This window comes from Balaenoptera borealis, assembly GCF_965194805.1.
Source record: "Balaenoptera borealis genome assembly, chromosome: 7".
Classification (NCBI taxonomy): Eukaryota; Metazoa; Chordata; class Mammalia; order Artiodactyla; family Balaenopteridae; genus Balaenoptera; species Balaenoptera borealis.
Window position 1 is genome coordinate 114148345 of NC_138864.1, and position 14539 is coordinate 114162883.

The 14539-nt window shown below is 37.6% G+C and overlaps 1 protein-coding gene across 9 annotated transcripts in view; it reads right to left on the reverse strand.

Annotated features, from left to right (window-relative positions):
* Positions 1-14539, reverse strand: part of DGKI (diacylglycerol kinase iota) — a 477321-nt gene that overhangs the window by 173064 nt on the left and 289718 nt on the right. For all 9 annotated transcript variants that reach the window (XM_082398061.1, XM_082398060.1, XM_082398058.1 and 6 more), the window contains 4 exons: positions 13014-13069; positions 12018-12080; positions 8097-8170; positions 6531-6642 (listed from right to left, as the gene is read on the reverse strand). In XM_082398061.1, the coding sequence (XP_082254187.1) occupies positions 6531-6642; positions 8097-8170; positions 12018-12080; positions 13014-13069 (305 nt within the window). The remainder of the gene's footprint in view (positions 1-6530; positions 6643-8096; positions 8171-12017; positions 12081-13013; positions 13070-14539) is intronic.

Sequence of the window (14539 nt, forward strand, 5' to 3'; positions counted from 1 at the left end):
TACCTTAAATGTACATGGATTAAATGCTCCAATCAAAAGACATAGACTGGCTGAATGGATACAAAAACAAGACCTGTATATACACTGCCTACAAGAGACCCACTTCAGACCTAGGAACATGTACAGACTGAAAGTGAGGGGATGGAAGAAGATATTCCATGCAAATGGAAAGCAAATAAAGCTGGAGTAGCCATTCTCATATCAGACAGAATAGACTTTAAAATACAGACTATTACAAGAGACAAAGAAGGACACTACATGATGACCAAGGGATCAATCCAAGAAGAAGATATAACAATTGTAAATATTTATGCACCCAACATAGGAGCACCTTAATACATAAGGCAAATGCTAACAGCCATAAAAGGGGAAATTGACAGTAGTACAATAATAGTAGGGGACTTTAACACCCCACTTTCACCAATGGACAAATCATCCAAAATGAAAATAAATACGGAAACACAAGCTATAAATGACACATTAAACAAGATGGACTTAATTGATATTTAGAGGACATTCCATCCAAAAACAACAGAATACTCTTTCTTCTCACGTGCTCATGGAACATTCTCCAGGATAGAGCATACCTTGGGTCACAAATCAAGCCTTGGTAAACTTAAGAAAATTGAAATCATATCAAGTATATTTTCTGGCCACAACACTATAAGACTAGATATCAATTACAGGAAAAAAAACTAAAAAATACAAACACATGGAGGCTAAACAATACACTACTAAATAACCAAGCGATCACTGAAGAAATCAAAGAGGAAATCAAAAAATACCTAGAAACAAATGACAATGTAGACACGACGACCCAAAACCTATGGGATGCAGCAAAAGCAGTTCTAAGAGGGAAGTTTATAGCAATACAATCCTACCTCAAAAAACAAGAAAAACCTCAAATAAACAACCTAATCTTACACCTAAAGCAATTAGAGAAAGAAGAACAAAAAAACCCAAGGTTAGCAGAAGGAAAGAAATCATAAAGATCAGATCAGAAATAAATGAAAAAGAAGTGAAGGAAATGATAGCAAAGATCAATAAAACTAAAAGATGGTTCTTTGAGAAGATAAACAAAATTGATAAACCATTAGCCAGATTCATCAAGAAAAAAAGGGAAAAGACTCAAATCAATAGAATTAGAAATGAAAAAGGAGAAGTAACCACTGACACTGCAGAAATACAAAGAATCATGAGAGATTACTACAAGCAACTGTATGCCAATAAAATGGACAACCTGGAAGAAATGGACAAATTCTTAGAAAAGCACAACCTTCGGAGACTGAACCAGGAAGAAATAGAAAATATAAACAGACCAATCACAAGCACTGAAATTGAAACTGTGATTAAAATTCTTCCAACAAACAAAAGCCCAGGGCCAGACGGCTTCACAGGCGAGTTCTATCAAACATTTAGAGAAGAGTTAACACCTATCTTTCTCAAACTCTTCCAAAATATAGCAGAGGGAGGAACACTCCCAAACTCTTTCTACGAGGCCATCATCACCCTGATACCAAAACCAGACAAAGATGTCACAAAAAAAGAAAACTACAGGCCAATATCACTGATGAACATAGATGCAAAAATCCTCAACAAAATACTAGCAAACAGAATCCACCAGCACATTAAAAGGATCATACACCATGATCAAGTGGGGTTTATCTCAGGAATGCAAGGATTCTTCAAAATACAGGAATCAATCAATGTGATACACCATATTAACAAACTGAAGAATAAAAACCATATGATAATCTCAATAGATGCAGAAAACGCTTTTGACAAAATTCAACACCCATTTATGATAAAAATCCTCCAGAAAGTAGGCATAGAGGGAACTTACCTCAACATAAAAGAGGCCATATATGACAAACCCACAGCCAACATCACTCTCAATGGTGAAATACTGAAACCATTTCCACTAAGATCAGGAACAAGACAAGGTTGCCCACTCTCACCACTACTATTCAATACAGTTTTGGAAGTTTTAGCTACATCAATCAGAGAAGAAAAAGAAATAAAAGGAATCCAATTTGGAAAAGAAGAAAAGCTGTCACTGTTTGCAGATGACATGATACTATACATAGAGAATCCTAAAGATGCTACCAGAAAACTACAGAGCTAATCAATGAATCTGGTAAAGTAGCAGGATACAAAATTAATGCACAGAAATCTCTTGCATTCCTATACACTAATGATGAAAAATCTGAAAGAGAAATTAAGGAAACACTCCCATTTACAACTGCAACAAAAAGAATAAAATACCTAGGAATAAACCTACCTAAGGAGACAAAAGACCTGTATGCAGAAAACTATAAGACAGTGATGAAAGAAATTAAAGATGATACAAACAGATGGAGAGATATACCATGTTCTTGGATTGGAAGAATCAACATTGTGAAAATGAATATACTACCCAAAGCAATCTACAGATTCAGTGCAATCTCTATCAAACTACCTATGGTATTTTTCACAGAACTACAACAAAAAATTTCACAATTTGTATGGAAACACAAAAGACCCCAAATAGCCAAAGCAATCTTGAGAAAGAAAAACGAGCTGGAGGAATCAAGCTCCTGGACTTCAGACTACACTACAAAGCTACAGTAATCAAGACAGTATGGTACTGGCACAAAAACAGAAATATAGATCAATGGAACAGGATAGAAAGCCCACAGATAAACCCACGCACATATGGTCATCTTATCTTTGATAAAGGAGGCAAGAATATACAGTGGAGAAAGGACAGCCTCTTCAATAAGTGGTGCTGGGAAAACTGGATAGCTACATGTAAAAGAATGAAATTAGAACACTCCTTAATACCATACACAAAAATAAACTCAAAATGGATTAAAGACCTAAATGTAAGGCCAGACACTATAAAACTCTTAGAGGAAAACATAGGTAGAACACTCTATGACATAAATCACAGCAAGATCCTTTTTGATCCACCTCCTAGAGAAAGGTAAATAAAAACAAAAATAAACAAATGGGACCTAATGAAACTTAAAAGCTTTTGCACAGCAAAGAAAACCATAAACAAGACAAAAAGACAACCCTCAGAATGGGAGAAAATATTTGCAAACGAAGCAACTGACAAAGGATTAACCTCCAAAATATACAAGCAGTTCATGCAGCTCAATATCAAAAACATAAACAACCCAATCCAAAAATGGGCAGAAGACCTAAATAGACATTTCTGCAAAGAAGATATACAGATTGCCAACAAACCCATGAAAGGATGCTCAACATCACTAATCATTAGAGAAATGCAAATCAAAACTACAATGAGGTATCACCTCACACCAGTCAGAATGGCCATCATCAAAAAATCTACAAACAATAAATGCTGGAGAGGGTGTGGAGAAAAGGGAACCCTCTTGTACTGTTGGTGGGAATGTAAATTGATACAGCCACTATGGAGAACAATATGGAGGTTCCTTATAAAACTAAAAGTCGAACTACCATATGACCCAGCAATCCCACTACTGGGCATATACCCTGAGAAAACCATAATTCAAAAAGGGTCATGTACCACAATGTTCATTGCAGCACTATTTACAATAGCCAGGACATGGAAGCAACCTCAGTGTCCATCGACAGAATGGATAAAGAAGATATGGCACGTATATACAATGAAATATTACTCAGCCATAAAAAATGAAATTGAGTTATTTGTAGTGAGGTGGATGGACCTAGAGTCAGTCATACAGAGTGAAGTCAGTCAGAAAGAGAAAAATAAATATCATATGCTAACACATATATATGGACTCTAAAAAAGAATATGGTTCTGATGAACCTAGGGGCTGGACAGGAATAAAGACGCAGACGTAGAGAATGGACTTGAGGACACGGGGAGGGGGAAGGGTAAGCTGGGACAAAGTGAGAGAGTGGCATGGACATATATACACTACCAAATGTAAAATAGATAGCTAGTGAGAAGCAGCTGCATAGCACAGGGAGATCAGCTCGGTGCTTTGTGACCACCTAGGGGGTGGGATAGGAAGATGCAAGAGGGAGGGGATATGGGGATATATGTATACGTATAGCTGATTCACTTTTTGATACAGCAGAAGCTAACACACCACTGTAAAGCAATTATACTCCAATAAAGATGTTAAAAAATATTTTTTTAATAAAGAAAAAACACACTTTACTAATTCCTCAAAGTCAAAACTCCTAGATAAATTCTCTAATGCGCTTTGTGATCTCACCCCTGCCTGCCTCTCCAGCATCACCTCCATCACCCTCACTTTTCACCTACCTTTATGCTACGTAAGACTAACTGTTGTCTCCACAGAGGAATATGATCTCTAATACTACCAAGTGTATATAAATTTCCCTTTTTCCAGAATGCCAAGTTCATTCTTCTTCTCCTGGCAAAATTCATTCATCCTGTCACATTTACTCGTTGCCAGTTACAGGTATCAGGCTCTCTGCTGTGTACCAGAGATACACTGGAGTGAGGGATACCGACCATCTGCCACTCCCACCCAGCACTCCACCCCTTCCCTGCGCTCCTTTTTGTCCTGTGAAACTGACCCATTTAGACTGTATTCATGGCTCCCTTGTCCTCCGGCTTCTGTTAGACTTCTCCAGAGGGAGACAGCAGCAGAAGATCTGGAGGGCAAGAATTGTATTGATGTCCCTGACCCTCTCCCTGCCAGGCTGGCACTGGATGGCTGCTTTCACTTAGCAAATACTACTCCTAACAGGTGGTCTTTCCCAAATAGTTCTCTTTCTGGTACAACTGACTGCTTCCCTGCCTTTGCACCTTTAGCTCAGGAATACAACACCATCCACTGTTGCTTCTCATAAACCTAGTGCACTATTTGTAGAGTCCCTCCATTAAATTCTCCTCTAATTACCCAGCTTCACTCTGCCATCTCCTTCTTGTTCAGACTTTAATTATATAATTGTAAGCAGAAACAACCCAAACCAAAAAAAGACTATAAAAAGAACCTGACACAGATACAGACTGAAAAGTTATAGAAGATGAAGGGGTAAAGAACATTTGAGAGAGAGCAGCAGATGCAGTGTCCCTGTGGTACAAAAGAAGCAAGGGATGTCCAAAGCTATACTTGACTTGAGAGGCAACGAGCTAGAAAACAAAGAGGGTAGTGGGAAAGGATGGAGAATCAGAGAGAAACTCAATTTTGTGATAAAGATTTAGATTTTGATCTTGGGAGCAATGGGAAAGTGTCTTAATATTCTCCCTGCCCTCCCAAGCCTAGGTAAGGGATCATCTTCTCTTAGACATTCCCTGACAGCCTTCTACCACACAGCCAGGACTAGGAAGCTCTCACACACGGTAAACATTCAATACATGGCCACTGGATTAGTGAATAAATGAATGAGTAAAACACATGTGGCCAGGTTTGTCTTGGGCACCTCCAAGAATTCTCCCTGGCACATACCCTACCTGGACTTATTCCTATTTGCTCTTGGCTGAGTCTTTACCTATAGTTAGCATAAAGACCTTTGGAGAGAAAGAGCTATAGATGAGCTACAACTCTGAAAATTAGATCAATCCTAGAGCAATCTTTTACACCTAACGGCCATTTCATTGTAGACATGGCACATGTAACGAGCAGCACCACCATCTCAGGCGATGGACATTCTTGCCATAATCACAATAGGGTATTCTGTTAAATCTCACTAATTCGAGGTGATGGAGGAAAAGTCATTTGGAATCCACAAGATGAGTGAAAAAGAGTTGTTTTGGGTTGTTCAGGACAAGAAATACAACCTTCTTGCTTTGAGGCATAAGGTATGGCACAAACCAAGTGCTAGCCAAGTGCAAGTAGAAGCTTTATTTTAATTTGCTTTACAAACTGATAGTGTGGCCTGATTTACACCAGATAAAATGATAAGCAAACTTTTTAATTGGTTTCCTCATCATTCAATAATAAGTTGAAACACATGGCTAAAACCTGCTTGAAACTGACCTTATACTATATGTTTACTTTTTTAATACCAGCAAACAAAATTAAAATGCAAGGTGATCTCGATACTGTGCAACTGAATATTCATTAATGTCACAACAATGATGTTTTTCTATATTCAGGTATTTTGTGATAAGGGAGATGCCCATCTTATGCTTAAGCAGGCAAGATGGAGATGAATGCAAATGATCACTTTGTTTTTTATCTAAGCACTCAAGTACTCAGCAAACCAAAAAAGTATCAAATGGCAAGGTTTCTGCATCAATGCTAGGATATGTCTGTGGCATAATGCTATTTAATTAGCATGAAACCTTTCCACTTCATTCTGGTAGAAAATTCATCAGGATAATTGACACATAATATTCATTTATCTTTGAAGTTTAAACAAAAAATATGCATCAATTTTTTTAGTGACATGAAGAATTACGTTTTGTTTTTGTCTTCCCCTAGCAACTCTACGTTGCATAAAGTTTGTGAGTTGATAAGCCAGGAAAGAACATTATACCAAGGTCCTGTAAAATGAATAGTAAAGTCTACCTCTGACTAAAGTACATTTCACTTCAATAACATAGATGCATTGCCCACCAAAGAGGCCATGGTGAATCCAATGACTTCAATATAACCATCATCATGACGCTGAGGTTCAAAGTCATGGTGATCTCCTGGGTTCCCCCAAGGCATTGTGCCAGCACAATATCTGCAAGAGAAGAGTAAAAACAGAATTAAATTTGTTCCAGTCCCCCCATGATTATCATTGGGGATTAATTTATAGTTCGATCCGATGTTTATTTCACACAAGAACAGCTTTCTACTCTTGGTTCACACCTCCCAATAAAAAAGAAAATGAATTTATCACCTCCAAGTATCAATTTATGAAAATGGGACAAAATTTTACAACAAAAGCATCCCATGGAGCCCAACTTTCTCCTAATTCATTATTTATCAACATATCTCACTCTGTAATTCACAAATGCTTACTTTCTATCACATACCGTGAGTTATCAATAGGTGGTTTCAGAACTTGGTTTTGGAGGGAGACATATACATGCCAATAGGAAAGGGACATGGAACTGAGGTGGGTAAGCATCAATAATATACACAGAACCAAGGCAATAAGTACCCCAGGACGAAGGAAAGGTAACTGAAGCAGACAGAAGGAGTGAAAAAGGGATGAGACAAAGATGTGAGATTAGAAAGGGAAGGGGAAATCAAGGAAGTTGAAAAGTGGAGAAAGCAAAATCCAGGGGGGGGATGGGGGAGGAGCAAGAAGAAAAAGAGAAGAGCATTGTTATTGCTAATAAACAATGTTTCCTGAGACTCTACTAGGCCTTCTACTTAGACAACTAAAATGTAAATACTTCCGGAATAGGTTGTAAGGGGCTACAGTGAGCACTGCCAAAAGTAATCAGGAGACTATAATATATTTTCCTAGCCATAGATTTACACACAATTCTCATTTCAACTAAATTCAGTCTAAACAGAACTTGCTCATGGATTTTTGTATCTGAGTTGTCTGGTTTGCAAATAACAAAGGGTCATAGATCCACCCCTTTCAAAATCTTGGCTTGGGAGCTTAGAATCTAATTTGATGCCACTGAGATACATGCTTATTTTGAGACTAGTTAATCTTAAATATCCCTTTCTCCTGAGGTATATAATAGCACCAAAGAGAGTTGACATCCTGGCTAGAAAATGCTACTCTAATTGATCCTATTTCTTCAAAGTAATCATCTGGCAATTATTTTGAATGAATTCCACGCTGAAATCAGGCTGGATGGTTGCCTAATAGCTTTTGGGAAACTGAGAACAGGGATTTGTTCAAGTCTATCATTCCTGGAGGGTGAGGGGATGGAAGGCGTCAGTAATGGAGAATTACATTAAAATGTTCCAATCCAGAGGGCTGCCTGGGCTTCTTAAGGATGGGTAAGTATACACCATGCATGCCGTATCACATACACAAAAAAATACCACAGATAACACTAAACAAACCAAGTAGGAGAACAAAATTATCAGACTCGAAAACCCTTAATAAGCCATTAAAATAACTGTTTTTCATTGTTTGTACCTGGAAATTTTCTACAATGAAAGCAGAAAACCTTAAGTCAAATGGAGTTCACATCAAACCAAGGAAACAATATGAACAGAGCTTACCTGGGTATATTTAAAAATACTATACACTGGAACTTCAGTTCCTGAATCTTTGGGGTGAGATCTGTTCCATCACACTGCAACAATCAAAGCAGAGAAAGCAAGGATTCTGAAGTAGGCACAAGTCTAAAAGACAACTAGGGTGACAACAGCATGTACCATGGTCTTCCCCTTGTCCCTGTCTCTGCTGAAGTGGATGCCCATTTCTATGATTGAAAATTTATTCTGATTATAACTTTCCCAGACCCAGGGCTCTGGGCTTGGATTTGTTTTGATTTAATGTAAAAACAAAGCTGCCATTTGACCAAAATGATTTTTCTCTGGTCTCACAATCAAAGGAACTATCATCATTCTTAACCTTGGATTATTATTGGATACTTAGGCTTGTGCTATCAACATTAGAAAATTTATGAACGTTTAAAAGAATAAAAGGGATGAATCCTCAAGTTGAGGCAGTAGCAATCTCTACCAAAGTCATCTGATTCAAACAATAGTTGTGAATGTGACCATTTATTTTATTTGCTTTTTGAGATAATTTTTATTTTTAAAATGTTCGACATAATATTTTGAACGCTGTTTAAAAGGAATATACCCTGCATGCTTTTTTTAAAGTATCTGCTATAAATTAGTATCAGCAATCACTAATTAGTGATTTGCTCTTATCAATTTAATCTCTTACAGACTGTGACTGGTGTTCTGAGATAAACCACTTTATTGAACCTGGCCATGACCCTGCGTTTCAAGAGCCTCAAGGTGGCTTGGCCTCAATACCTTTGTGTGTGGCTTCCCTCACCAGTTAGTACTTTCCTCAAGAGCGTCATCTGACTAATCAAAGAAAAGGGTTTCATTTCCCTTTCTCATTTCCCACTGGTGACAAAAGCCAAAAGAGGAACACTCTCCTCACGACTGTAGGCCTCTCAATGTCAAAGGTATAAAGCCTGCTTTTATATTTGCTCTCCTCACACCCTCATCACAGAATTTCCCCCATTGTCTTCTCTGCTGGAGAGAGGGTAAAGCATTCCTAAGCTCCCTGCTAATTTCTAAAGATGGCTTCAGAGGGAGTTTCAATCCAGGTAAAATGACTCTGCTAGCGGTCAAGGTTGTCTCGTTCTCCTCCCAGCTGATCCTAATACAGCCTAATTTTTTTTTCATGAGCATTCTCAAAAATTGTTCCTGGGAAATCTTACAATCCTAAAGAAACAAAGTATTTTCAAACGTTTTTTAGATAGGAATCAAATTCTGGACATTGATTGAAGGTGTTTTTACAACACTCTCAGATACTTAAATAAACATGAGGTCTCCCAATTTAAGGACTTGAAATGAGTTGATAGATGGCTCTACCAGTGAAGAAAAAATGTAGACATCTTAAATGATCAAAATTGAGTGTTGAAAGCAACTGAACTTTTTAAAAATAGCATGTGATACATTAAAAGCATGCAAAGCAGTATTGTTGCATTACAGAAAAAAAATCATACTTAATATTATTGTACTTAGAACAGAATTCATTTTCTAAAAAAATTTTCTACTTTTTCCTCCTGAAAAAATCATCAGCGATTCTGGAAACTCATCAAATTCTATGAGGATGGGCACCTTACAATGTATTGAGTTTTACAAAATTTTCTTATATATTATTGCATTTAAACTTTACAACTCTTTAGAGCAGCAGTTTTCAACTTTTTCCCTACTTCAAACACACAAAGGAAAATATGTGCATACAAAATATCTTCCTGTGTACAAGCTCACACACTGATACATCAAAACAAGAAGAAGAACTCATGTGAAGTAGAACAAAATAATGCTGTATGTAGGTTTTCATTACTGTCCTCTGGGTTTGTGTGTGTGTGTATGTGTATGTGTGTGTGTGTATGTGTATGTGTATGTGTGTATGTGTGTGTGTGTGTGTGTGTGTGTAGTATTCATGTGAGACATTATTAACTATTACCTTGGAAACACTGACTTCACCCTGTGGCAAAGATAAGATGGTCTGCTGTTATGTGTACATGTAATTGCTCTAACCCCCCCATCCTTTTCATCTCACACTCAGGAAACATACAATGATGTCGTTGTAGAAATATCCTTGTGTCCCTCTGTGTCACAGCACAATGGTCAGTAACTGTTGCTTCAAATGCATATGTTGTTATGCCTGCTTTACAGATGAGGAGAGTAAACTCTTCTGAAAGGTTGAATGCTTTCCCCAAAGTCATATACCTCATAAAGATAGACCTAGGACTGAATCAGAATTGTTCAGGCTTAGTTTCTATTGGTTTTTTTTCTCTTCATAAAAAAAAAAGATGATTACATAGACCAATTCACCTGGAATATTACATGTACAGGCTGATATCAAATCTTTTCTAGTTATTTGACTGCCACTTTGGCCTCTCTACAAGCTTCTTTTAATCCCTGATATACAGCCAACCATGCCTGAGATATTTCTCATCAGGAGGACTGCCAGATGTGGGAGAAAAGCTCTCTAATGGTGAGGCGGCATAGAGTTTAATTTCCATCCAGCTGACTTAAACAGTGGACACCATTACCATTCAATATGGCCACTGCCCTCCACTCACTGGCTCTCCCAGCAGGTGCTGCAATGTTCCTGATAATGTGGAAAATACTGCAAGAGGAGGGAAAGTTTATTTTTGGCTGGGTTGAAGGCAGCCAAAGAAGAAACAGGGGAAGTTTGAGGCAAGGTTGCTGCTACTTAACTAACCATCATTTTATCAAAATCAAGATCTTCACAGTTCAATGGACCATGTGTCTTTCTTGTGTCTAGCTTTAAAAAGGCAATATTTCAGTTTTCAAAAGTCCCTACGGCTATAGGATACTTGCTTTTCCTTGGTATTTCATGAGAACTGAAACATCTGAAATTGATGCCAAGGGTGATTAGTGGTAAACTCTTTGTTCCAACTGATTTAGGAGATTCATGTCTCCTATAGGCTTTATTGGTGACAACAAGTTTGAATTTGTATCCTCTCAGGCTCCTCTATATTCCTCTATAAATCCATTAGTTTAAGGTCATATATTTGTCTCTATTTGCATGTATACCTTTTGTCCTGTCCCCTCCTGGCACAAATGTTATTCTTTATCTATTCCATGATAAATTCAAGCATTGCTATATTCCCATTCCTTCTTCCCCATCTATATATTTTTCTCTATCTTCCATGTTTCTCTTTCCTTATACAGGTATGTGCAGCAAAGTCATGTTCATTCCCTCTTTTAACTTGTTTACTATAAGGAAACACTTTGTCTTTCTTAATAATCAATGATATGCTATTTTTAAATATATCTCTTAGAGAAAAGATGACTTCCCATCTCCCTTGCCTCCAAGATGAGTGTCCCTAAAACCTGGGATAGAGATCCAGAAAGAAATAGCACCAAAAAAAAAAAATCTCTTAAGTGGTGAACGACCTTGACCAGGCTGGAGAGTGAGTGACCACAAAATAATGAAATCAAAGTATTTTTCTAAGATGGAGACTCTTCAGATTGGCTGGGAATAAAGATACTTGTTTGGTGAGCATCTATTTCTACTTTAAGAGCCAGCTCAACATTATTCCTTTGATGACTTCCCCAACTGCACCATGGGCAGTTTTCATTTCTCCCTTTGTGCTACCAGTATATTATATAAGTAATCCAATAACAACATTTATTATATTGTTCTGCCCAGAGTTATGTGCCCTTCCCCATGACTCAGCTGTGAGTTTCTTCAGTGGTGAAGCCAGTCATCTTATTTAACTTCATCCTCAGCAACTAAGACAGCGCCCGACACATAACTAAATGCTCATAAATGTTGGTTCAACAAACTACACTCAATTCAGTTAAAGTTCTGTGCAGCCCACTGATTAAGTATATAAACTGGTATTTGGGGTTCATGTTAGGGGGCATGCTTTTTACATTTAAATGAAATGAGTCAACACATTCAATACTTACGACAACTTTAACATGCTTGGATAAATCTCTAGAGCTTCTCTGTAGGAAATCAGAAAAAGCTGCCTATACAAGGAAAGAAAGAAAGAAAAAATCTTCATTACATGGTTATGCCAAATCCTTACTTCTGTATGATAGATAGGTCCTAGTGATTCTAAGTCATGCAAAAATATAAGACAAGTTCTCCTTTTGCTGAATCTAAAGTAAACTAGTGCAGAGGCTGTCAAGTTGAATTCTTTCTCTGTTTTCAAAATGTAACCTATAATAAAATTTAAGATCACAGTAGGAGAGTGAAAATGTAGGTAATTTCAAGGGTCAGTTTGGAGATCTGACTACCTTTCCTGATCTTCCTATTTGTCCATTAGATGCTGATATAATCTTTAACTTGCCACTGAGAATGTCTTATTTCACCCCATTTTACTTCGATTCCCTCTATCCAGTGGTAAAATTTAAGCCACACTTTTTAAAATCAATATTTTAGAGGCCGCTTTTTCTTCTTTCCAGCCATTCACACCCAAGGATGTCCCTGAGTAGGAGGAGAAGGAAAAAGAAGGGGGCCCCTCTAATCTCATCTATGTTTCCATGAAAAACTTCCCATATTCCATCAATTTCTCATCCAAATGTCAGTTCATACGTACCCCTATGAAAACTACATTCTAACCCAAGACACGCCATACATCTTTCAGTCTACCTAATTTCCTCATTCTCTAGATGGGCTTTGATGTTTGCTTTTCACACCACTCCTTGAATACCATCCCCTCAGTGCAACTTTCAGGGCTTTTAAGTTCAAAGGTGATGAACTCTCTGCCACTAACATAAGAAATACATACTTACTTTCATTCTTAAACCAAGACATTAAACATGAACCATATACAGACACACATGTAAACACCTGAGATGTGTGTGTAATTATCAGCAGAGTATAGCTAGCATCTTTATTACCATGAGTGAATTAGTATAAATAATATGTAATCATCAAAACATGAAATATATACTTACCCCTGCATAGAACATTTTATTTCGAAAACGACTGTTGAATTTCTCTGGATTTGCTTCTGTAAAAGGGAAAAGGTAGTTTTGTTACAGAGACCTGATTAACGGTAGTGAGTTAGATTAGCACCCCTACTTCTTCCCTCTCCCTCCCCATCCCAAGGACCCAACAGCTTCATCATCATCTTCCCCTTAGTTACAGGCAGTTGGCATGGTTGTCCAGTGCTGCAAAGTGTAGCCCCAAACTGGCATCAGTGGCAGCATCAACTGGGAGCTTGCTAGATATGCAAATTATTAGGCTCTACCCTGAACCTACTGAATTAGAATGTCTGGGGGCTGGGGTCTAGGAATCCGGTTTAACAAGTTCTCCAGGTGATTCACACGCACATTAAGGGCTGAAACACTCTGGACTCTATTCAAAAGAGAGGGCTGGCAGGGATACAGCGCAGGGGTGATAGAAGAAAGAGGGAGGGGGAGGAGGGGGAGGGTCAATTATTTGCTTTGACCTCCATAGGGCATGGCTTCCATAAACTATCTATGCAGTTTTAAATTTAATTAAATATGGGGAATTTGGATAATAATTAATAGAGAATTTGTTTTCATATTTTGCAAAAACTCCTAACTACCATCTGTACTGTTGTTTGTGACAGGCCTTGAAACATCATTTGATTTAGTGAAGTTATATAAATATATATATATATATCTATATAGATATATACAGATGACCTGCAGAATGGACCCAGGGCATAGGACAACAAAGGCTCTGACTTAAATGGTTTAATTTTGAGTTTGTTCCTGAATGTTTTATAGGTTGAGGACTATAAAACGATTAGACGAGAATTTGCATCGGAAAATGTTCACATGAATTCAACAGATTATAAAATCCCCAAATGAAATACTATTTCCTTACATTCTTTCTAATAAAATTCCAAGACATTCCAAAGGAACCCACTTAAATATTTGCTTTCTGCTATTTTGTCCCATATGATCATTAATCCCTTCTTAGGGGTAGGTCTTTCTCCAAGTCATTTCTCATCAGACAGCTGGCTGACTAGCTGGAAGTCTCCAAATCCCAAACCTATCTTTGAATAGCAAGCATGACACCAGATGGCAAAGGTCATGGAGACCAAAATTCTACCTACCATCGTCTACCTTCTGGACCCCATGATTCACATTCTTCACGTATGAAAAACACATTCACTCCCTCCCAGGTCCCCAAAGGTCTCATCTCCATTATAGCATCAACTCAAAATCCAAAAATCTCATCTAAATCTCATTAGCTCATACTTTGCAAATCTCATCATCTAAATCATGTAAATGATTTGGCTCTGGATGTAATCCATTTATAATGATGATAAGACCCTGGGTATAATCCATTCCAATAGTTTAATATATTAATCCCATCTTTGTATACAACACAATAACATATGTGTCATTAGAATGGAATCCTAAACCCTACTTTTGTCTGAAATTGGTCTTGCCTATTAGGGAGCAAATATAAGTTCGACACTATGTTTATAAAAATCAGTAAGTGA